At 46.4% G+C, this 22,634-nt stretch overlaps 2 protein-coding genes across 3 annotated transcripts; both read right to left on the bottom strand.

Annotated features, from left to right (window-relative positions):
* Nucleotides 1–3,398: 3,398 nt before the first annotated feature.
* On the bottom strand, nucleotides 3,399–11,090 carry Myoz1 (myozenin 1). The gene is made up of 6 exons (XM_055606418.1): nucleotides 11,042–11,090; nucleotides 8,958–9,048; nucleotides 8,000–8,178; nucleotides 5,315–5,558; nucleotides 4,777–4,942; nucleotides 3,399–3,786 (listed from the first exon to the last, which is right to left on the bottom strand). The coding sequence occupies exons 2-6, from the start codon at nucleotides 9,028–9,030 to the stop codon at nucleotides 3,555–3,557; spliced, it is 894 nt and encodes a 297-aa protein (XP_055462393.1). The 5' UTR covers nucleotides 9,031–9,048; nucleotides 11,042–11,090; the 3' UTR covers nucleotides 3,399–3,554.
* A 3,645-nt stretch (nucleotides 11,091–14,735) lies between these two features.
* On the bottom strand, nucleotides 14,736–22,634 carry Synpo2l (synaptopodin 2 like). Of its 2 annotated transcripts, XM_055606252.1 has the most exons (4): nucleotides 22,530–22,634; nucleotides 21,011–21,162; nucleotides 20,106–20,623; nucleotides 14,736–16,994 (listed from the first exon to the last, which is right to left on the bottom strand). In XM_055606252.1, the coding sequence occupies exons 1-4, from the start codon at nucleotides 22,632–22,634 to the stop codon at nucleotides 14,833–14,835; spliced, it is 2,937 nt and encodes a 978-aa protein (XP_055462227.1). In that variant the 3' UTR covers nucleotides 14,736–14,832. The 2 variants fall into 2 exon arrangements, with proteins under 2 accessions (XP_055462227.1, XP_055462228.1); XM_055606253.1 differs by lacking the exons at nucleotides 20,106–20,623; nucleotides 21,011–21,162; nucleotides 22,530–22,634 and adding an exon at nucleotides 18,910–19,059.

Genomic DNA, 22,634 nt, shown 5'->3' with positions numbered 1-22,634 from the left:
GATGTCTGTGTCTTTTATTGATATGATAGCAGATTAAATACTAACTGCCGCAATAATTGTATGCTAGTATAGTAGATATTAATAACCTTTTTCTACAATAGATTCATGTAATTATTATTAAGGCCTAACATCTGTCTGTAGACCAGGCTGGCCTTGAACTCAGAGATTTACCTGCCTCTGCCCCCTGAGTGCAGAGATTAAAGGCATGAGCCACCTTTACCCATTCCTGGGGTATGTTTTATTGTCATGTTTCTCAGAATTTTCCAGCATACATAGATCACCTGAAGAAAGTGATAAAGCAGGTCCTCAGCCCGAATTTGCATTTATTGCCATTTTTTCAGCCTCCCAAGCCCCAATCCTGAAATTCACTTTGTAATTCAGGCAGGTCTTGTACTCAAGATGATCCTTCTGCCTCAGTACCGTGTGTACTCAGCACTGAGTACTGTAATTATAGGCCTGTGTTGGAGGACGTTTTGTGCACTGTGTAATCAAAGCCGATTTCTGTACACAGAGATCTGAATGCAGTCTGAATGTTGACATTGTCATTTCTATGAAGCATCTCCTGTCTCAAAATGGTGTAAAAATTGTTCTCTATCACCTCTGATTGGTTAATAAAGGGATGAACCGCCTATAGCAGGACAGGGACAGTAGAGTTAAGGTGGGACTTCCAATCCAAGGGAGGAGGGGGTCCAGGTGGAGCAAAGAAGTTGCCAAGGGAGTCACCATGAGGACACAGATGGAGCAGCCAGGGCAAGACTAAGGTGGCAGGTAATAGGGCACATAGCTGAGAACTAATCCAGGCCAGTATAGTCAGGTAAGAATAGACGAGCTGTGGAGCCCAGTTATAATACTTGAAGCTTATTAACATAATAGGTCTCCATGTCATTATTTGGGAGCTACAGTGGTATTAGAAGAGCCCCTACATTTAATTTTACAAACCTGAACAACCACATGCATCTGTATTTCATATTTTATTTCTTTGGTTTTGTTGTTATTGTTTGAGACAGGCTTGCTTGTGTAGCCCTCCCAGGCTGTTCTAGAATTCACTCTATACTTGGCTTGGCCTCATATTTCCCATGATCCTTCTGCTCCTCCAAAATGCTAGAATCACTGGCCAAATGTAAGCCACCATGCCCACTTTCGAGCTCCATGCTGCTGCCAGTCATGGCCATTCTTGGAGTAGCTATCTGAAGTTTCCAGTGGGATTACCTCCATCACCCAAAGCACCTAATACTGGCTTACTCTTCACTCCCTTATGCTGCTTGGATGTCATCTTCTAAATGCACTGTTTCCATATAAACCTCATTTCAGGTATTTCGAGGAGCCATCCAAACTATGCAAACCTTCTTAGGAAAATGCACATAATAGAGTTTTGCTTACACATTTAAAAAATATAAGAATTCTCCAAAAGAGAATTTTTCCTCCTCTCTTTCTCTTCTGTCTCTTTCTCTCTCTCTCTCTTACTCTCTCTCCTCTCTCTCTCTCTCTCTTTCTCTCTCTCCCTCTCTCTCTCTCCCTCTCTCTCTCTCGGGATAGGATTTTAAGTAGCCCAGGCTGGTCTCTAAAAAGAAAAAGAATTTCATAGTTAAAACAAATTAGGAAAGTAGACTTTAATTCCAGCACTTAGGAGATAGAGGCAGGCATATTTCTATGAGTTCAAGGCCAGCCTGGTCTACATAGTGAATTCCAGGCCAGTCAGAGCTACATAGTGAGGCACTGGCACTGTCTTAAAAAAAAAAAAAAAAAAAGGCTTAAGCTTGAGATTCTAGAGTAACTCTACATATGAAATCAATAGAAAGAGTATTGTCATTTATTTCTATTATTTCTATTCCTACTGTGCTTTCATAGTTTCTTCAACCACTGTACATTTTGGATATCACTAATTCCCCTGGAACTCTTAAATTTTTTCTTGCTATGCTGACCCAGAACCAAGCACACTGTGGGAGAACCGATAGTTGGTTTCTCCCACTTCTTTGTCCATTTTATGTGCTCTTCTATTTAGTCCTTTGGGATATATGGTTTGTTTTATTTATTTTATATGTATGATTGTTCTGCCTGTATGTGTGTATATGCACCACACATATGGAGGTGCATTTGGAGGGAAGAAGAAAGCAGCAGATTCACTGTAATGGAGCTACAGGTGGTTGTGAACTAAACCCCAATGTGTGTGCTTGGAGTTAAACCCCAGTCCTTTGCAAGAGCAACAAGTGCTTTTAACTTCTGAGCCATCTCTCCAGCCCCATATAAGCTTTTACATATGTATTCCCAAGCTTACTGTGCTTTCTGGCAACCTTAGATTTCTTTACTTTTATTTTATGTATGTGAATGTTTTGTCTGCATGCATGTATGTGCACTATATGCATACCTGGTACCCTAGGAAGCAATGGCTTCTGAAATTACAATGGCTGCTGGAATCTAAACTGGTCCTTTGGAAAAATGGTGTTTAAAATGCTGAGCCATCTCTTCAGCTCCTCCAGTAGCTGTATGTATGTATGTATGTATGTATGTATGTATGTATGTATGTATGTATGTATTTATTTTTGTTTTTTCAAGACAGGATTTCTCTGTGTATCTTTGGCTGTCTTGGACTTGCTTTGCAGACCAGACTAGCCTAAAACTCACAGAGATCCACCTGCTTCTGCCTCCCTGAGTGCTGGGATTATAGGCATGCGCCACTGTGCCCAGCTCCTCCAGTAACTTTAAACATGATATTGTTTTGTGACAATCAAAGGAACCTTCACTTTCTTTATTTTAACTCTGTTTTTTTTTAAAGATTTATTTATTTATACATATGAGCACTTTACGTGCATGCGTGCCTGCATGACAAAAGGGATCAGATCCCATTATAGATGGCTGTGAGCCACCATGTGGGAACTGAACTCAGGACCTGTGGAAGAGCAGCCAGTGCTATTAACCGCCGAGCCATCTCTCCAGCCCCCAACCTTCACTTTCTTAAACCCCCATTTTCCTTTCCTGGTGTTTCTCAGCTTCTAATTGGCTACACAAAGATAACTAATACCAGTGTTACCAACATTTATTTTCTAATCTGTGTATAAAAGCTTCTTAGCTTTATAAACCCATGAACCAGCATGTGGGTTTATCTCATATAATACTGAATAATCTTTGTTTATATGAATGTGGTTTTGTGGATGAGGATGTAGGTATGGATATGTAAACAACCAAAGCTCATGTGTGGTCTTAAAGTCTGAACAGAGGGTTTAATATTTGGCTTTAAGTAGTCTTTGTGCATCATCAGCCTCAGTTTTCATCAGTCTTGAAATATCAGAGAAAGAATGAGTTTATTTCCTTAATGTTTATTGACTGTTACTGGTGGCAAAAAAAATTCATAAAAGAGCAGATTCCATATGGAACAACAGGATGGGAGCTCTGAACTGGTGGGGAGGGGTGCTTTGGAGTGGCAACTTGAAGGGTGGGAATACAATGACTCCTACCCTTTACCCTCCATTGCCACAAGGATACTGGAGTACAGCTGGGGCATCCCTTCTCAAACTGGAACCAGAGAGGGGAAATGATGTCATATAGGAGGAAACATGTCACAGCTCCTCTGTCTCTCCATCCAAGGGGAGACCAATATCCACGTTGTAGTCTACAGGCTCCCCAGAGCTCAGCCAGGGAATAGGGGTTCGATTGAAAGAAGGCCTGTTGGAGAGGTTCTGGTTGTAGAGGACCAGGGGTTCACTCAGCAGAGGCCCCAGGTCAAACTTGGGCATCTGGAAGGTCATGCGTTTGGAGGCCTTCTCATATCCACCATAGGGCATTGCTGTCCTGAGAGGGGGACATGTTACATAGTTAAGAATCAGAATAAAAGAAACAATACTTATCAATGAAATATTACCCTGTTTTGTTTTGTGGGGTTTTTTGTTTGTTTGTTTGGGTTGTTGTTTTGTTTTGTTTTTTTTTTTCTTTCAAAACAGGGTTTCTCTGTATAGCCTTGGCTGTCCTGGATTCACTTTGTAGACCAGGCTGGTCTCAAACTCACAGAGATCCACCTGCCTCTGCCTACCCAAGTGCTGGGATTACAGGCCACTGCACCCAGCAAAATATTACCGTGTTTTAAGGGAAAAGACTCTGTAAATCATAGTTACAGATTGCTTTATTCTCCTGTAACAGCCCACTTACCCAGCTTGGCTCTCCGAGGTTAGTGATGAGAGGGCTGCATGGTCTTATGGGCACATGCCAGCATTTTAGAAAAGGGCTCCAAATACTGTGCAGCCAATAGTATGAGACCATCTTGCATTACAATGTACATGCCTCCTCCTAATTCTGCCCTCACCTCAAATGCATAGGGCCAGGAGGACTTAAGAGTCAAATGCAAAAGCACTTCTGTAAACCATCCTCAGCCTGCTGATCTATTTATTATGGTCTGCAATGTCCAATTCCAAAACAATAAAAACTTGGGGCAGGGTAAAAAGAATAAAATTATTTTGTAGGGAGAGTAATGACATTGTCACCTTGAATGGGAAGAACCCAGAAGACACCTCCATAATTTGTAGTATCCTCATTTTACCTTAAAAATAACCAAAGCTCAAAAAAAAAAAAAAAAAAAAAAATCCATGCCCAAACTGCTTATCAGTGAGCTAACATAAAGATCTTACTTCCAAACAAATCTTTCCTTCACCATACTGATATGAGATGCAGGAGAGCAGAGATGCTCTGTGACAATCACACATTCCTGCCACTGCCCCTTAGCCTCCTGAGACATCTGAACTGTAACCCCATACCAAGTGAAGGGTTACACAGCAGAGAACCTCCTACCTGTTGAAAGACTTATATTTGGGGAGTTCAGCTTTGGCCCCATATGCCAGTAGATCAATGCCAAGTTCCACTTTTTGCTGAGGATCAACACCCATGGCCCGATCCCATGGGGAAATGTAAGTCTTGAACACGGTGATATGTTTTCCTTCTCTACCTGCCTGGTCACCTGGTAGCCATGAGAGAGAAATGCAAATCAAATAATAGCAGCTACTATTAGTAGCTAATGAAAGCTAAACCCATATTCTACCACTAGGAAAGCTGCTGAGTCTAGGGACCAGAGGTAACATCCTGGAAACTGTATATGGTTTGTAACATAATGGTAGGGTAGTCTCGGGGAAGATTTTTATAGAATCTGAGAAACCAGAAAAAATAAATAAATGATAAGACTGTGGGTAGAACAGACACATTGCTGTGTTCTGGATACCTTCTGGGTCCAAGACACCTCTGTCTCCCTCTTCCCATATCTCAAGTAGGTCTCATTCCTAGGGACATCTCTGTCCTGGGGAACAGATGCATGACTTCTGGAGACAATACTTGCCTGATCCTGGCTCACCAGCCCCTGCTGTGCCAGAAGCTCCTCCTCTGCCAGCCTGGCCCCCAGGACCACCTGCACCCCCAGCTCCAAACCCAGATCCCTGCTGATGGTGGTGGTCAGAGCCATACTGTCCAGCAGAGCCACTGTCCCCAGCCTGGCCTCCGCTGCTGCCCTTGCCATAGGAAAACCCCTGCCCAGCTGTTTCCAGCTGTCCTCCCACTGTGGGAAGAAACTTCTGGAAGTGATCCTGAAAAGAAAATACAGTGCAAGAAGAAGGTTAGCAATGGATGTGGAAAATACATGAAGACAGATACGTATATGTATACATTGAGACAGAGCTAAGACTCAGCCAGAAGACCCCAAATCTCTGAAAACATCCTCTCTAATAAATGCATAGAGAAGAGTGTTAGCCTAAAGGAATTACTTTTTTGGAGAGGTATAATTCCCTCTCTTCCTGTCTTGACAAGGCAAAGCAAACCAAGGCATCTCCTCAACAAGAAATTGCAAAGATGAATTTTCCAAGGAGAAACCAGTTTTCTTTTGAAAGAAAGAAAGAAAAACCTCTGTCCCTCCCCTTCACAGTATGCCCAGCACTGAGAACTCTCTTTCCCTGTTTTGTTCCTCTCTTCCTCTCTCCTCTTGCCTATCAGACCAAAACTTTCTCACAGTGAAACTGTAGCAGGTGAAATAGAGGAGGATGGCCAAAAGGGCAACACTGGTTTCAGCTCCAAAGCCTAAAAATAACCCCACCAACTCCTTAAGGAGGCCCTCCTGGCCACTGTATGTCCCCCACTCCACCCAGTGTAACCAGACCCAGCACAGAGGAGGGCTTTTGGCTTCCTAAAGTTAGATATGAGCCACTCAGCACTTTGACTTTGATCCTACATAAGGGCTAATGACAGAAACTCCTGCCTTGGCCATGTCATGCAGGCATCCATTCCCACTGTCCCCAGCCACCCAGAGAAGGCAGAGGAGAGGAAATGGATCCTCCTCGATGGTAACATCCTGTGCCTGGCCTCTCTACAACCCCAACTTCTCTTTCTTTGGAGAAGTCTGAACAGAAGATGTATGATCATAAAGAAGGAGGATTTTAGTTCCTGTTTGGTATCCTTAGAGAAGAGATTAGAACTAAAAAAATAAAAACGAATGACTCAAAATGAAGATGATTATAAAAACTCATTAAACCCTTCTAACATCAAGAGATTTAAGAAATAAAATTACAGACTATCCCTTAAATTTAACACTCAGGTATATAACAATATTTTTAGTATAAAATTTACCTTAGAGATTTAATAGGATGTGTTTACATTAAGAAAGTATTTGTCCTGTATTTAAAATGTAACACTCTTTTTTGTTTATTTAGTTTGTTTTTGTTTTTGTTTTTTGGAGATAGGGTTCTCCATTCTTGGCTTTGTAGACCAGGGTGGCCTGGAACTCACAGAGATCTGCCTGCCTCTGCCTCCCCAAGTACTGGGATTACAGGCCTGTGCCACCGCAGCACCCTATAACACACTTCTTTAACCCTTTTTTTTGGGGGGGTGGGGAGGATTCAAGACAGAGCTGCTCTGTGTAGCCTTGGCTTTTGGCTATCTTTGACACACTTTGTAGACCAGGATGGCCTCAAAGTCACAGAGAACTGCCTGCCTCTGCCTCCCGACAGTGCTAGGATTACAGGCAGAGTATGCCACTATGGCCGGCTCCAAAGTGTAACACATGTTTAATCCCAGCACTCAGGAGACAGGCAGGCAAAAGATCTGTGAGTTTGAGACCAGCTTGGTCTACATAGTTCCAGGCTAGCCACATTTACATGGTAAGTTTCTTTGTAAAACAAAAAAAACAAAACCTAATTTTTATTATTCAAATTCATTGGGGGGGATTCTTTGTGCATTTTTTCCCTCCTTTGGGGATAGGTTTCTCTGTGTAGCCTTGGCTGTCTTGGACTTGCTTTGTAGACCAGGCTGGCTTGGAACTCAGAGATGCACCTGCCTTTGCCTCCTTGAGTGTTGGGATTACAGGCTTGTGCCACGATAGCTGGCTATTTTTCAAATCTTATATTGCTTTTTGTCCAAAAATTTACATGTTACAGGCAACATATTTCATTGTAAAAACTGTTCTCAAACTCACGAGCAATCCCCCCTTCCTCAGCCACCTGGGTGACCCAGCTTGCTGTGTGAACCTGGAGGTCACATTTAACAGGGTACATTCTTTAGATTTTTGTAGGCTTACTGTTTGATCTGGGGGGAGTATTCTATAAATGAAACCTAGGTCCTAAGCACCTGCTTTGCCACGGAGCCATACATTTGGCTCCACAATTCTGTAGTTTTTAATTCTTGTTTTATGTCTCCACTGATAAAGGACATACTTTACTAAAAAAAAAAAAAAAAAAAAAATCATTCATTGTATCTGTTAACTTCAATATGCAGGACTGTGTTTTAGCTGGCTCACACTGGGAAGGAATTTTCTTCCTGTGGGTGTGGTGTTCCTCACTTTTGCACTGGCTCCAGGATGGGGACTAAGCTTCAGAAATGGACTGTAACTCACGCTAGAGTTTTTGGGAACTTAATATATAGGGCTTAATGAGTGTTTCTCATGGAGAAGAGATTGCTGGTAGTTGAGGATTTGGGCCCTACTAAAAAAACTCCAGGAAAGACATTGGGCTTCAAGAGAGTGGTTGATGTCCGTACTCACCATTGAGCTGTCAGAAAAAACATCGGGGTGGTTCTCATAGATGAATTTTTCCACCCGCATCTGCCGCAGCTTGAACATCTTGGAGCCTCGGTTAGTAAGTAGTGACAACTCCTCCAACATCACATCCCGTGGGACACTGATCTTCTTGCCCAGGTTCAAGCCGGAGCTCTCCCGTCCACCTTATCCAGGAGGTGGGAAAATAGCAATAAAAAAAAGGAAATTGGAGAAATTAGAACATTGGGGGAAGCAGATAGGCCAATCCCAAGTGCAGTTGCCATCTCTAAATACAGATTTGTTGTTGTTTTTCAAGACAGGGTTTCTCTGTGCCTTGGCTATCCTGGAACTCATTCTGTAAATCATGCTGGCCTCGAACTCACAGAGAGCCACCTGCCTCTGCCTTCCAAGTGTGAATGCTGGGATTAAAGGCATGCGGCACCACCACCCAGCTAAATACACATTCTTGTTTTTTTCCTTTCTTTTTTCTTTAGTGAACTCTGGCTCCACAGGTATCGGGAACTTCACACTTGGTAACTAGTATGCATCCCGAGGGAGTATATCTGTGCAATTTCCTATTTTAAGTGCTTACACAAGTTCCCTAGCACTTAGAAAGAAATAAGGAAGTTAACCTTTTGGTGAGCCTAACTTGCTCACACATACCCCCTACCATGGGCCCTGTCATCCTGGGCCTGGCTGAGTAATGTAGCAGGGTGTTGTCTCAGAGTAATCGGTGGATGAGATGGGAGGATACAGAGTGAGTGTTCAGTTCTTTCTGCCTCTTTCTTCTTGCCCTTCTTACCTCTCCATCACCCTATCTCCCACACCACCCTCCACAGCTGTATTCCTCTTGTTTTTTTTTTCACTCTGACTTACATCTGGTCTTATGTCATTTCTGGGATTCTTGAGTCAGGGATGGACACTCTTAAAAGCCCTGCATTAGGGAGCTACAAGCATGCCCTACCTCCGGTGAGTTCCATGATCAGTTTGCTGGACTTCCTCCTCTTGTTTGGGGCTGGGGTTCCGGAGAGCGGCATGGTGGAGGTGGATTTGACCTGGAAGGGGGGTGAGAAGCAGGCTTGAAGGAGAGATAGGGAATGGGGAAAGTGTGTGTGTGCACTACTGTAGTACTTCTTTTTTTTTTTTTTTTTTACTAGAGTATGACTTTATTGATAAGCAATAAAACAGAGGATTTAAACATATCCAAGATTTAAAGATTTCAAACAGGATACAAGAACATGGGCTATAGGAAGATAAAGAATCATTTCAAGGTTTCAGTCTTGGGACCCCGGGAGAAGTAGAAATGAGGTCAGGAGCAGATCTGGGAACAAGAGAGTGGTTTTAAACAGGCAGAGGCCATGGAGGAACTGTTGGTATGCTGTTCTTGTGGAATGTATACAATTTGCCCTTGTTCATTCAAATGCTGATTTCTCTATCCCACTCTCTGGCTTCAATCTGGACATTGCATTGTGATGCTTATTGTAAGCATCACCTGTCTCAAGTTTGTGTAAATATTTGTTCTCTATATTGTCAATTACATAACTAGCCCCAATGCTGAGCAATAGAGAGTATAGGGTGGAACATTATGTTCTGGAGAGGGGAGAGAAAGAAATGAGTGGGGAGAGAAGAGGGAGGAGAGAGAATCTGGAAGGGAGGTCTTAGAACCACATAGGGAGATGGATGTGTTATTATTATTTACTATTTACTTATCTTTTAGTTAGCGGTTATTCCTAAACCAGCTGTATACCCAAATCATCACACAGAGACTGGGATTTATTTAATTAACCTAGAGCACAATGCTGGGCAATGATTACTCCATCCCAAACCTCCAAACCTTCATCCTATCATTCAGATTTTACCCATTATACTTGCTTTTAGTCATATCTAAGGTCCGGTCCATCTCTCCATGTGGTTTCAAGACCTCTCCTGTGGATTTTCTCCTGTAGTATTTCTTATCTTGGGTTTGGGTACAATATTTCTTCAGGGCTGTGTGTACACAGCCTGTGTGTGTGTGTGTGTGTGTGTGTGTGTGTGTTTCTCCAGTGTTGAGGACTGAACTCAAGGCTTGACACATGCCGAGCAGGCTCTTTACCACTAAGCTATGCCTTGCACTCTCGGGTTTTCACAGAAATGTGTATTTCCCCAAAAGGTAAAACCACACTTCCTGAGGTTCCTGATTATTTTGGAAGCAGGTCAAGAGGTAGAGCTGTATCCCTTTCCTTACTTCTTATCAAACCACTGTGTCCACTTTCCATAGCTCCTGTGTGGGACTCGGGAACACAGCTGTGGCTGAGGGATGTTTAAAAGACACAACACTGGCAGGGCAATGCACCCAGGTTTCTTGGGCCTGGCATGATTTAAAGTCCTTATTTGTATTGGGATGTCAGACTACAGGTATGGCTTCAGACTCCGGTCTCCTCCTCTAGGCTTCCCCCAAGGTCCAACAGGGTAAAGAAATCTTTGGCTCGTGTTGAGGAGATTCAGCCAAAATATTGTCCATAGGAAGGAAAGGTTGCTGTTCTTCCAGGAGGCCAACTGGAACATGGCCTGAGAGGTCATGGGTGTGTTCCTTGCTCTTTCAGGCACTCCTATCCCAAGCTGCAGAGTTGGGGGTAGAGAGTGAACTGAGGGCATTTGAGCTCTGACAGATGTCAGTTCAGCAATATCATGCATAGCAGTTGAGAATTGTGGGGGACAGAAACACAGTAATAAGATCTGGCTGTGGGTGGGGACAAGTTAGGAAAAGACATAAACTCCATTCTCTCCTTACAGTCATGCTGGTTTCTATGGAGTCCTGTCGCACAAACACAACACACTACCAACTTAGTGGGCTCTCAGACCACCCCTTCCCACTCCTCAGGTCCTCCCCATACATCTTAAGTTTTCCTAACTCCTTAGGTCCCTTTCGTTCCAACTCTGTGGCTCCAGCTGAACAGCTGAGAGCTGAGCGGAGATGAGAGGACACTCCCCAAGGATGAATTACAATTGCAAACCGAAAGGTCAGAAGAGTGGGCTCCAGCCCCTTCATACCATAGAACTCAGACTTACCAGCCACTCAGTTGGTTGACAGCTCTCCCTCGGGTCCAGCAGCTTTGGAGGACTGAGCTGCTGTGACTGGAGAACCTGAGCTGGGCAAGCGTAGGGGCAGCACCAGCAGTGGGGGAGGGAGGGTGGTTATTAATAGAGATGATGAATACAAGCAGCTCAAATGGCACAGGGGGTACTGAGACCCTGGAACCAAGATCCTGCCCTCCTTGCCTGTTGTTCAGTAAGGGACAAGGCCTACAAAATTTTCCCACCAGGCTGTCTGAGCTGGGGATCAATTGTCTGAGGGGAAGTGCTTCCTCTTTGAACCTTGAGCCTTAGATCCAAAGAATTTCAGGAGGCAATTGAAGACAGAGGCAGAGGAAACAGTAAGTGGTGGGTAAGAATTAAGAATAGGGAAATGGAAAAACAGAAAACATGGTTTGTAGGCCAGTCAGGGCCATTCCAGGCCAGGGCTGGAAGTACCCATGGGTAGGAGAAATTAAGGCCCTAAACTGAAGATAGGATGGAATTTTTTCACAGTGGTTCTGCTTTTAAACTTCCTGAATAGGTTACTTTTTTCTCTGAGAGGGTTAAATCTTGGTAGGACAGGAACCACCTTAAGTCAGCCTCAGTGCAGAGGATGTGGGGGAGACCTGGCAGCCTCCCTCCTCTGCTGCTCTCTCAGCACAGTGCTTTTCAACCTGTAAGTCATAACCCCTTTGGGAATCAAAAGACTCTCTCACAGGGGCCACCTATCAGATATCCTGCATATCATATATTTTCATTACAACTCATAACAGCAAAATTAGTCATAAAATAGCAACGAAAATAATGAGACACCAGACATGGTGGCTTATGCCTTTAATCTCAGCACACAGGAGGCAAAGCCAGTTGGATCCCTAAGTTTGAGGCCAGCCTGGTCTATAGAGTGAGTTCCAGGACATCCAGAACTACACAAACCCTGTCTCGAAAAACAAAAACTAATTAATAATAGTAATATTTTGTGGTAAAGGGTCAGCACAACATAAGGAACTGTATTAAAGGGTCACAGCATTAGGAAGGTTGAAAACTGCAATGGTAGCTACAGTAATACCTAGACCCTCATCTTCTGCTCATATTCTGAAACCAGCTTGCCTTTTTACCTTTTGCCCTAACACAGCTGCCTAGGGAACTGGCTTTGGGAGGAGAGGGGTGCTAATTTAATAAACATAAAATAATATGTTTCTTGAGCCCAGCATGGTGATACATGCCTTTAATCCCAGCATTTAAGAGGTGGAGACAGGTGGGTCTCTAAATTCCAGGCCTACACAATGAAACCGTGTCTAAAAAAAAAAAAAAGAAAAAACAAAAAATCTTTATGACATCTTTTTACACACGTATCATTGTATCACTCACATTCACACCACATGACCCTCTCTTGTATCCATTCCTCTCCAGCAGTGGATTTTGAAGTTTCCAGATGTACCCCTGTCCCTTTGTGGACTTCCCACCCCCGCCCTTCCTGACCACACCCTTCTTCTATCCTATTCTTGTCATGCTTAAACTAGGGGCTGAGAGTCCTACACACACACACACACACACACACACACACACACACACACACACACATACCACCCCCCCACACCCCCCCACACCCCATACACACACCACACAGACCCCACACACACATACCCCCCCACCACACACACACACACACACACACACACACACACACACACACACACACACACACACCAGAGCTGGTGGCCACTGCCCAGACCTTTTATCTTTGGTCCATTTCCTCCCAACCCAAAGAAGAAACAGGAAAAACCATAAATAGTGAAAGGTAACTTTGTTGTTACTACATTCTCGTAAAAAAACAAAACAAAAACAAAACAAAAAAAACAGAACTTAAAGTCTGATCTTCTATGACCAAATACCTGAAATAAAAGATATAAAAATCCACTATTTACGCTATGGCGGCTCAGTCCTTTCCTTGGAATTCTGACACTGTTCTTGGAAGCATCTGCTCATTGGCACAAATATGCCCCCTGCTGGTAAGAAAAGTAATGACACTTTCCTTCTCTCTCCAGGCGGTTCCCAAATTCCCTGTTTTAGTCTCACTCCACACACTCACTCCCTTGTTCCATGCCACCCGTACCTGCCATTATATTCCCTTCACATGATTCCCAGAGAATACTTAACACTGTAACTGTCTTCAGGGACTCAGGAAGTGTCAAGGGCTCAGAGAGCCTTTCTAATTACTCTCAGTTGTGCAAACTGAGCCTTGCCTAGAGAGAATGACCTTTGGAGGACACTCTCCACGGACACTGCAGGGAGAGGGAACCAGAGAAGTGGTGAAGGTGATTAGATCAAAGCAAAATAATTGGCAGGAGGGCAGGATGAGAAGGCAGGGAGAAAGACAAGGAGCAAGGAACAGTCAGCAAAATGGAGTGGAGAAGACCAAAGAAATCAGGATTGATGTAAAACCAGAATAGATGACAGCAACAGAAGGTGTGGGCATATGTTTATTCTTGTGCACAAACCAAAGAACTGTGACACCCAATATTGCAAAGTTCAATTTCCAGATCAAACAGCAAGCATTGCTGGTGGTGGTCTTCATGTAAGGGCAGTTCTTATCCTCCTGGGATTGGAAATCAGGGCCTGAAGCGAAAGGAACCAAAGCTAGGCTTCTACAGGTAGGGTGGGATGAAAAGGAGGTTTGGCCTGTGTTTGCTAGGTCATCAGAATGAGCTGCAGAAAAGGGGAAGGTCAGACTCACAGGACATAACACAGCCACAACTCTTTAACATTGGGCACACATCCTTACATGCATTCTTCCCCTGAGCTCAGACTTTTCCTCTATGCCCCCTCACACATAGTCGGTTTCTTGTTGGCCAACTTTACCCTCTCCCTCTTGGTCACTTTCACTCATTGCTCTTGGTTTTTGCCTCACTCTCTCCATCCATTCTGGTTCTATTCACCATCCTTTCTGTCTTAGACTCAGTAAGCAGTTCAGGAGAAATTTCCTTACTTGCTCAGCACAGGACCCTGATTAGTAACTTCCTGAAATCCAAGGAAATAGAATCCTTGGTTTTATTCCAAGTCTAACTTGTATAACCCATGAAAAGTGTCGCTGCCTGCCAGTCTTGTCAGATTTTATTTTATAAGATGCTGTGCATACATCTCTACATGCTACAGACACTCCTCTCAGGAGAAAGTGCAGTTAAGCTCTTGTGCCCCGCAGGACTCCTTATGGAGGAGCTATCTGACCCTTCCAGGAGGAGGGAAAGAACTCCCCTCTTACCTTTGCCTCAAGAGAAGTGCACATGTATACCTATTCGATGCCTTTCCAGAGCAGATCCTAACCACACACATTTGTGAAAACGCACACACCCACACCCACACCCACATCCACACACCCACCTAGACCTATACCAGCTAACAGAATAAGCAGGGGCTAAGGACATAGTTCAATCCCTTAGTTGCTTGACTCATAGTGAGCCTTTTGCTTGAGATCTCAGTGGTCACTTTACCTAACACTAAGGTGCTGCCCACAGAGAGAAACACAAATGAAAAACAAAACAAAGAGATCTGAGATCTCTGGGTGGAGAAGCCAGAGATCCAGGCAAGGAAATACAGAGAAGATTCCAAAGCACAGATAATTGGTTCAAAAGCAGCGGCAGGGAGTTGAGAAAGTTGAGGGGAAACACTATCTCTGGCAAGAGGCAATCAGCCTCAGATGTGGGGTTGGGGGGAAGCCAGTAGGACAAAGCAGAAGAAACTTCTGGGATTCTACGTTCCTTTACTTGGTCCTGGGACCTATTCCCTGCTCACTGGTGCCCTGCCCCAGGCCTCCAGACATGAGCCTGTAACCCTGTTCTGGTGGCTGAGAACCTGGGCCTGGCTACTTGGAAACCACAGGAGCTGGGAGTGGCAGCAAAGCTCCTGGGAGACTCTTGAGGATAGTCTGGGTTAGGGACAGGGGGTGAGGTCAGCTCTGCTCTCCAAATGGGTTCGTCCAGTGTGGTAGCCGCTCTGGGGGCAAGCACAGTGGGAGCTAGGGGTTCTGCAGTGGGCTGGGGTGCCGGAGTGGAAAATCTGCGGATCTCCTGGACTCGAGCAGTTTTGAGAGGCACTGAAGTGGGGTCAGGAGATGAAGGAACCTCGTCAAAACAAAACATGGCAGTTTTAAGTTGGTACGGCTGATGACGCATAAAATCCAAGGCCTTGATACCCTGCTTGGGGGTCGCCCGAGGCCCCTGGGATTGGGCCTTATAGGGAAGAGTTCGGGCAGCGTGGGGGAAAAAGGGCGAGAGGAGTGGGTTGTAAGCAACAGGAGGTGGGGCACGGATGTTGGGGGAGTATTTCCACGACGGGGGCAGTGAGGGCGTGGGGGAAGGGCTTCTGGGGCTCAGGCCAGGATTAAAGCTAGAACCGGGTATAGCTTCCACCACGAACCTGTCGGCACGACTCTGCCGCTTGGCAAATAGCTCCCCACCCCTCCCCTGGAGCCTTTGGAGCTCAGGCATTCCAGCCTTTGGGGTCGACCCATTCACTAGCCCATCAAGAAGCCCTCGAGAAGCTGGCTTAGGAGCTACACGAGGTGGAGTCTTAGGCGTTGTAGGGGGTGGGGTTTTGGAAGCCAGTGGAGGCGGGGCTTTCGGTGCCACTTGAGATAAGGTCTTGTAACTTCTGCCCCCTGGTGGCTGCATGAAGTTACAGGCTTCAGCTCCGAGGCTTAAAGCGTCCTCCTCCGGACCAGATTCCGCACCGCCGGCCCGAGGTTTTTCATCCAGAGTCTGTACCAGCGAAAGCAGCTCCGGGTTGGGCGAGTTCTTCGTCTCTTCCTTTCCAGGCCGGAACATCTGCTTCCGGGTGCCCCGGCGCCGAGCCTCCTGCAGGATGCCGGTGCGGGCAGCAGGCACGGAGATGCGCTGTTCCCGAGCGCCAGCAGATTCCGGGTCCGCGGGGTCCGGCCCCTCCGGGCGCGCAGAGCTTCTGAGAGGCGCCGACAGGAAGAGGGAAGCGGTGGATGTCATGGCAGCCGCGCTAGGAGGAGTGGGAGGCTCTGGGGCGCCTCCTGGTGTGACGGGCCGGCTCGGAGCTGGGATGTAGAGAGAACTGGTAGCGGTCACAGGACCGGAGGAACGTGGGGTGCTGGAAGTCCCGGAGACGGCCGTGTGGCTGGGCACAACTGTGGTGAAGCTGGGCAGAGAGGTGGGCTCCTGCAGAAGGGCTGCGAAGGGGGACGGAGCGGAGCTGATGCCTCCCAGGCCTTCATTCACCTTCTTAGGGGCTAAGGGCCGGAAAATCACTGCGGTGGTACCTGACCTTTGCCCTTGTAAACCAGGGGTGAAAGGCCTCGCTGACCTGTTAAAGATATTTGGCGCTGGGCTAGGGGCTCCACCATCCGGGAAGGGGCTAGGGCTGGCCTCGGGGGCCGGCAAAGGACTAAGTGGGAGCACAGCTGCTTCTGGGGGAGCACTCTGAGCTCGAGGTGGTGACTGCAGACTCTGCCCATTTAGCATGGCTGCTGGGCCCTCCTGAGGCAGCTCCTGGCTGCTGGAGGCTGCCCGCTGGCGCTGCTGTTCAAAGAGCTGGACCCCTCTCCCAGAGACCTCACTCAGCTGCCCTCCCAGCCCAGAACTGTGACTCTCTGCTGTGCCTGTGCCAGCCCTGGCCAACTCCATGTCCAGATAAGGGCTGTCCCAGTCAGACTGATTGGTAAGGCTGCGAGCGTCCGAGAAGGCCTCTTCGTCCAGCTCTGACTCACTCGTTGGGGGGATGCCGTCCTCCTCCTCTGTTCCTGTCCCCACTGCAGCCCCGAAACTCACTAGCGTGTACTTCTTGGCTCTCTGCCGCCGTTTCTTAAACATAAGCACGCCCTTGGAGTGAGGATTGGGGGCTGCTGTTAGCAGGGATGCGATGGTCCGGCACTTGGTCTTGGCCTCCTTCACGCTCTTTTCTTGTAGGCTTTCTGCACGTTGCAGTTCTGAGGAGATCAAGACGTAGATTGATCAGGGACTTCACAGCCTATTCTAATCCTGCTCCCCAAAGCTCTTACCTCATGTATTTTCACTGAAAGGACCCACAGTGTCTCTTGCCTGTTGCAAAGACTGAAGACAGAGTGGAGGGGGAAGGTGAAACCAAGGACATGGACACTGCCCACACCACAACTCCTGTCCCTTTCCTCTGTTGCATTCCTATTTTCCAGGAGATGAGCCTTATCCACTCGACACATTCTTCACCTGCCTCTCATTCTTGACTGTCAGTGGAGTGGGGGAGGTGTCACTCTAAGGCAGGAAAATCAAACATTTCCCAGAAAGAGAAAAGATAAAGGACACTTCTCCCACCATGCTATCCTCACAGTTTGGACTTTATCCCTACTTCTCACCTATTACCCCTATAACCAGGAAACACAGATTCTTTCTTTTGATAACAGGATCTCTCTACATAGCCCTGGCTGTCCTGTAACTCACTATGTAGACCAGGCTGGCTTCGAACTCAGAGATTCAACTGCGGGTGCCTCTCAAGTGCTGGAATTAAAAGTGTGTGTCACCCAACACACAGATCCTTAACATGAGGCTCTTCATCCACAATTCCACCCGTCAAGTTGTTAATTTCCACACATCGTAAACACTCATAGAAATAACTTGTTAACATCCGCCTCCTAAAAACCAGCCATGGTTTTTTTCTCCATTGTACTTTTCTCATTCAGAATGTCTTATTGTCCCAGCTTACATACACACCAGTTCACATATACTAGCACAGTGTTGTCAAATACATTTGTATACCTACATGTTCCAGGTAGCTCCTCCCTCAGTTTCCCCTGGGGAGGCTCTGGTATCCATCCTATAGACAGGATTTTAGAACTGATCTTAGCCCTCCCAATTGCTAAAACATTCCTTTGTGCTTCATACCTCTGCTATTCACATCCGTGATAATCTTGGATCCAAAATGCAGGAAAAGCCAGAGTGCTGCTCTCCATGGCAACCCCTAAATCTTTAGGAAATTTCAAGGTCACCACATAATAAATACATTTTCCTTTCTTACAAGCTGGTGCTGGCACTAGAGTAGATAGAGGGCTTTAGAGGATAGAACTGTTTCCTCATTTGCCCAGTTTTTCAAGTAGAGAACTCAAAAGAGCAGCATTATCAGGTGGGCATGTGAGGGTCTGTGTGCTAAAGCACCAGGGCAGGACTTCCTCTGCCATGTGGGCCTGAGTAGGTGGGGCCAGGAAGTGGGAGGGGCTGTCCTGCTGTAAGACCCCACCTGGACAAAGATACTTTCTGGTCTGTGGTCCCCAGTTCCTCCTGGAAAATTCCTAACATTCCATCTACTTTTCCTCTCAAGATACCAAGCTGCTTTCTAATTAGGGACCTCATGCCTTTTGCCCCCACGTGTATAACACACAGAATAGTACTATATATGAGAGACTAGACCAGGGAGTCAGAATTCAGACCTAGGAGAGTTACTTCATGAGGATGATAATGGCTACCTCTTCATAAGATCACCATGGACACAGTGAGATGAGTCAACTTAGCATTTAGTACACTGCCAAGGCACACCATGAGCAACCACTATGCTTTCTTGATGTAAGCTGCTCATGGACAACAACATGTTCTTGTTCTTACATATCTTAGATTTGCACATACATGTCTTCATAGTGCACTCTCTCACTCTTTTCCTATGAGCTTCCCACAGTTCTTGTGGTCATAGACCCCTTGCCATGTAGTCAACCATTCTCAGAAAGGGGTGGTGACACTTTCCTGAAAGAACGAGGAAAAGAATGGCAAAAGAGAGAGAATAAGAGCGTATGACCTTTCCCAAAGACCACTCTTCCTACACTGTTGTCAATTGCCCTCACTCTAGCCCCCAGCACTCTCTTGAATGGGATATAGTAATACCTGCATAGAATGGGTCTTGGAGTTCAGGAGCTGGGGCTTTGTCACAGCTGGCTTGGCTGAGGGGCTCTTGGATGATGGGCTCAGTGGTGTCCATGCTGAGAAAGGCGGTGCTGGCTGGAGCAGGACCAGCTTGAGCCACCCCAAGGCCTTTTAAAGCCCCTTTGTCTGGCCCCCAGAGCTGACAGCTGAATGAGCTCACTGGGCTGTTTTTAGAACCTGTCCCCCTCCCTTCTTTCCCTGTCCCACAACTCCTAGTGTGACAGACATGGGCACCTGCCTCCCCTTCCCCTCACCCCGCCCCCCTGAACTCTGAGGTCTGCTTGACTAAAAATAAGCCTGAGCCACTAAACAGAATCTTAGCCAGCAGGATGGGAGGGGGGTGCTAAAATGAGAATTAGGGATAAGTATGGGATCTCAAGCCTGCATCTGGAATTTTTTTGTAGGATATGGGACACTCTCAGGATGTCAGACTATAAACTCTCATGATTTTAGCCTCCACAAATTCAAAGACAAATTGAGAATCACAATGGTGGAAGAGAAGAAAGATAACTAGAGAGAGCTAATCCTGAGATGTCAGAAATGGCAAAAAAGGAGTCTCTGGAAGGGGCATGGGGGCATAGGATGAGAGAAACTTCACTAGATCCAGCCCCTCTGTAGCTCACATCAAAATAGCAGAGATCCTGACGGAAGTGGAACTGGCCTTTTCTGCCCTGGTCTACATTCTTGCCTGAGATAAGAAACCAAAGATCCCTCTCTTTCTCGCTACTCCCCAGGAATCCTTTATGGACTTGTAAGTGTCAAAAGTAACATTCATACCACGCCTACAATTAACACTGTAATGAGCATGAGACACCTTCGCTCTGCTTTCAGGTTCTCCCTACCCGAAATCCTTTCTCCTCCCTTTATCCTGACATCTAGCAAAACAACAACCACCACCAAAGACTTCAAATTCCTTCCCCAGGTCCCCTCCAAGTCTGTTTTTAGTTTGAATTAAGCCATTATATAAGATAGTTATAATAGTTATCTTACAACAAAGTAGGAACCATGAATATTTCTTTTTCCTCTCCTTCACTATTCTTCTCAATTGGTTTCAAATGCTGTTTCCAGAGACTATGAGGTAGGTAGAATGTATGGATATGAAGGCACAGATTTAGGGCTCAGATCCTGATTGAGAACAAAAGGATTCAGGCACTCACTGGCTTGCTTGGCCTTCTGGGTATAAGTAGTAGTAAGGTCTTCTGCCACTGGGTGGGGGACAGGGCCCACCATAGGGATGAGATGAGGACCAGGCCGGAGAGGACCATGTGGTAACAGAAGTGCCTCTGCTGGTGGCGGCTGGAGAGCTGCCCCTTCCTCCCAAGATGGGGAGCTCACACGGCTGTCACCCTGCTTGGGAGAGCCAGTTTTAACAGGTGTTGGTTCTGCAGGGCTGTCAGACAAGTACACCTCATCAGGTGGGGCCCCTGGCAGAAAGGGCCTTGCAGGACCTCGGCGGCGAGTTCGGCGGGGCTTCTCTTGTGTAGCAGGGCCATCAACATCACTGTCTGTCTCTCCATAGTACGCTTCACTGTCAGGGGGGGAACGAAGGCTCCCAGGCTGAAAAGGAGCACCAGGAACAGGAGCACCTGGGGGCTCAGGACTCAATGGAGATAAGGGTGACAGCACTTGAAGCTCCCCTGGCGATGGAGATCTCACAGACCCTTCATCTGCTACCCTGGATGAAAAAGATGACAGAGCTTGAAAGATGGAGCTACAGAACTAATGACTCTGGAGGGGATGAAGAGACAAGGCAGTGGAGAAAGGAGAGACTGGCATATAGTTGGAATAAGTGGGCAAGGATGAGGGGAGGTCTGAAGGCTTTGAGGAAGCTGTGATAAGGAGGTGACAGGCCAAGGATTGAAGTCACCAGTCATTCAAATGCCTGCTCCCATCCATCAATTGCATATACATTCCATTGAGAGATATATACAAACATTTTCCAGTAGAAAAAGCATAATCGGAAAAGGTGCTTGTTAGTCACTCAAGCCAGGCCAGTGAGACATAGAGCTGGGGCAGGCAAGGAGAAACCTAGGCTATAGAAAAAGTAGGAAAGCACTCATACCTCCTCACAGTAAGGACAAGCTGATGCCCTGAGGCATCAATGAGGGTCATGGCACTGGCATGGGAGAAACTGGTGCAAGAAACCCCGTTGATCGCCAAGAGCTGGTCCCTCTCTCGGAGTCCTGCTCTGCCAGCCTGGCTCCGTCTTCGGATCTGAGATGTTGGAGGAGAGATTGTAGATCATGGAGAGCTCCAAAAGGGATGGACAAAAAGGACCCATGTGAGAGGTTTTTGTTTTTGAGGGTTTTGGGGGGAGGGTTAAAAAGGATAGGAAGATGTCTGGGGTGCAACTAAGGAGGCCTGTTCAGAGAGAAGGTACTGGTTGATGGGAGCAGCATAACCTCTGACTGTAGCAGAGACTGGAGAAACTGCATGGGATAAGGTCTGAGAAATGGCGAGTCCCTAAGATATTTTTCCAAGGACAGTGTCTCTACTGGCCAGAAGTTCTTTTTTAGGCCTTGAAATCCCAAGTGCCATTATGTGTTAACATTTTAGAATGGAGCTGGGTGTGGTGGGACATGCCTTTCACCTCAGTGCTCCAGGGCAGGAGGAGAGCTATGATTTTAGGGCCAGCCTGGTCTACAAAGTTAGTTCAGGACAGCCACGGCTACACAGAGAAAGCCTGTCTCAACAAACAAACAAAAACCATTTTAGAATGGTAGTCCACACTGAGGTAACCCAGCTGTATTCTGGGAGATTGTGACACATGCCTATCATTGGTTGAGTTCTCACTGCAGTGTATGAAATCTTGCACTTAATTCTTAGAATGGTTTATAAAGTTTGTATTATCATTTACCCACATTACAGCACAGAAAACTAAGTCTGTAGGTTGAAGTACTCAAGAGGCAGAGGCAGGTTAATCTCTGAGTTGGAGGCTAGCCTGGTCTATAAAGTCAGTTCCAGGACAGCCAAGACTACACAGAGAAACCCTCTCAAAAAAAAAAAAAAAAAATTAGGTTTGCTCCCATAAACTCTTCATAAGGGAGTCTAGGACCTAGTCACCTAGTAAGAGAATGGATTATGACTTAGAGAAAAAGAAACACGAAAGGCATTGGCAGGTTAGGGCACAGTCAGGCAGGGCAGGGCTGGGCTGGGAGAGACTGCCTCAACTCGTCACATATCAGTTTAGTCAGAGAGAAATTAGGACCTTCCCTGCATTCCTGGAGTTTGGAGTAGAAATTAGGACCTTCCCTGCATTCCTGGAGTGTGGAGTAGAGAGGCTCACACCCACAGGGGGGCAAATGCTGTGGCCAGACTTAGCCTCCTTGTCCACATGGCGAAGGCAGGGCCTTCTTTTGCTCTACTCCCTGAATCCGAAATTGGCTTTGCTGATAGTCCTCTAGGAGCTTGTGGTCACAGTCTGCTCCCCTGTAGCCTTGAGCATGCTTACCTGCCCACCTGCCCACCACCTCTTCTTCACAGCCTCCCACTCTGCCCACCTTCCTGGCCCAGAATGACTCTTCCCAAATTCCCCTGGGTTCCCTTCTCCATGAAACATCATTTTAGGAGCTCTCCCTTACCTTAGACACCTGTAAGGGTTTCCTCTGTTCGGCCCCCCCCTGAAGTCGGAAGCCCCAGGGTGCTCCCCCTGCTAACGTGACCTGCACCTCCTCCTCAGCGCCCAT

This window comes from Psammomys obesus, unplaced genomic scaffold (assembly GCF_907164565.1).
Source record: "Psammomys obesus unplaced genomic scaffold, mPsaObe1.curated_primary_1811, whole genome shotgun sequence".
NCBI classification, from domain to species: domain Eukaryota; kingdom Metazoa; phylum Chordata; class Mammalia; order Rodentia; family Muridae; genus Psammomys; species Psammomys obesus.
This window is presented reverse-complemented; position numbering and strand designations above follow the sequence as displayed.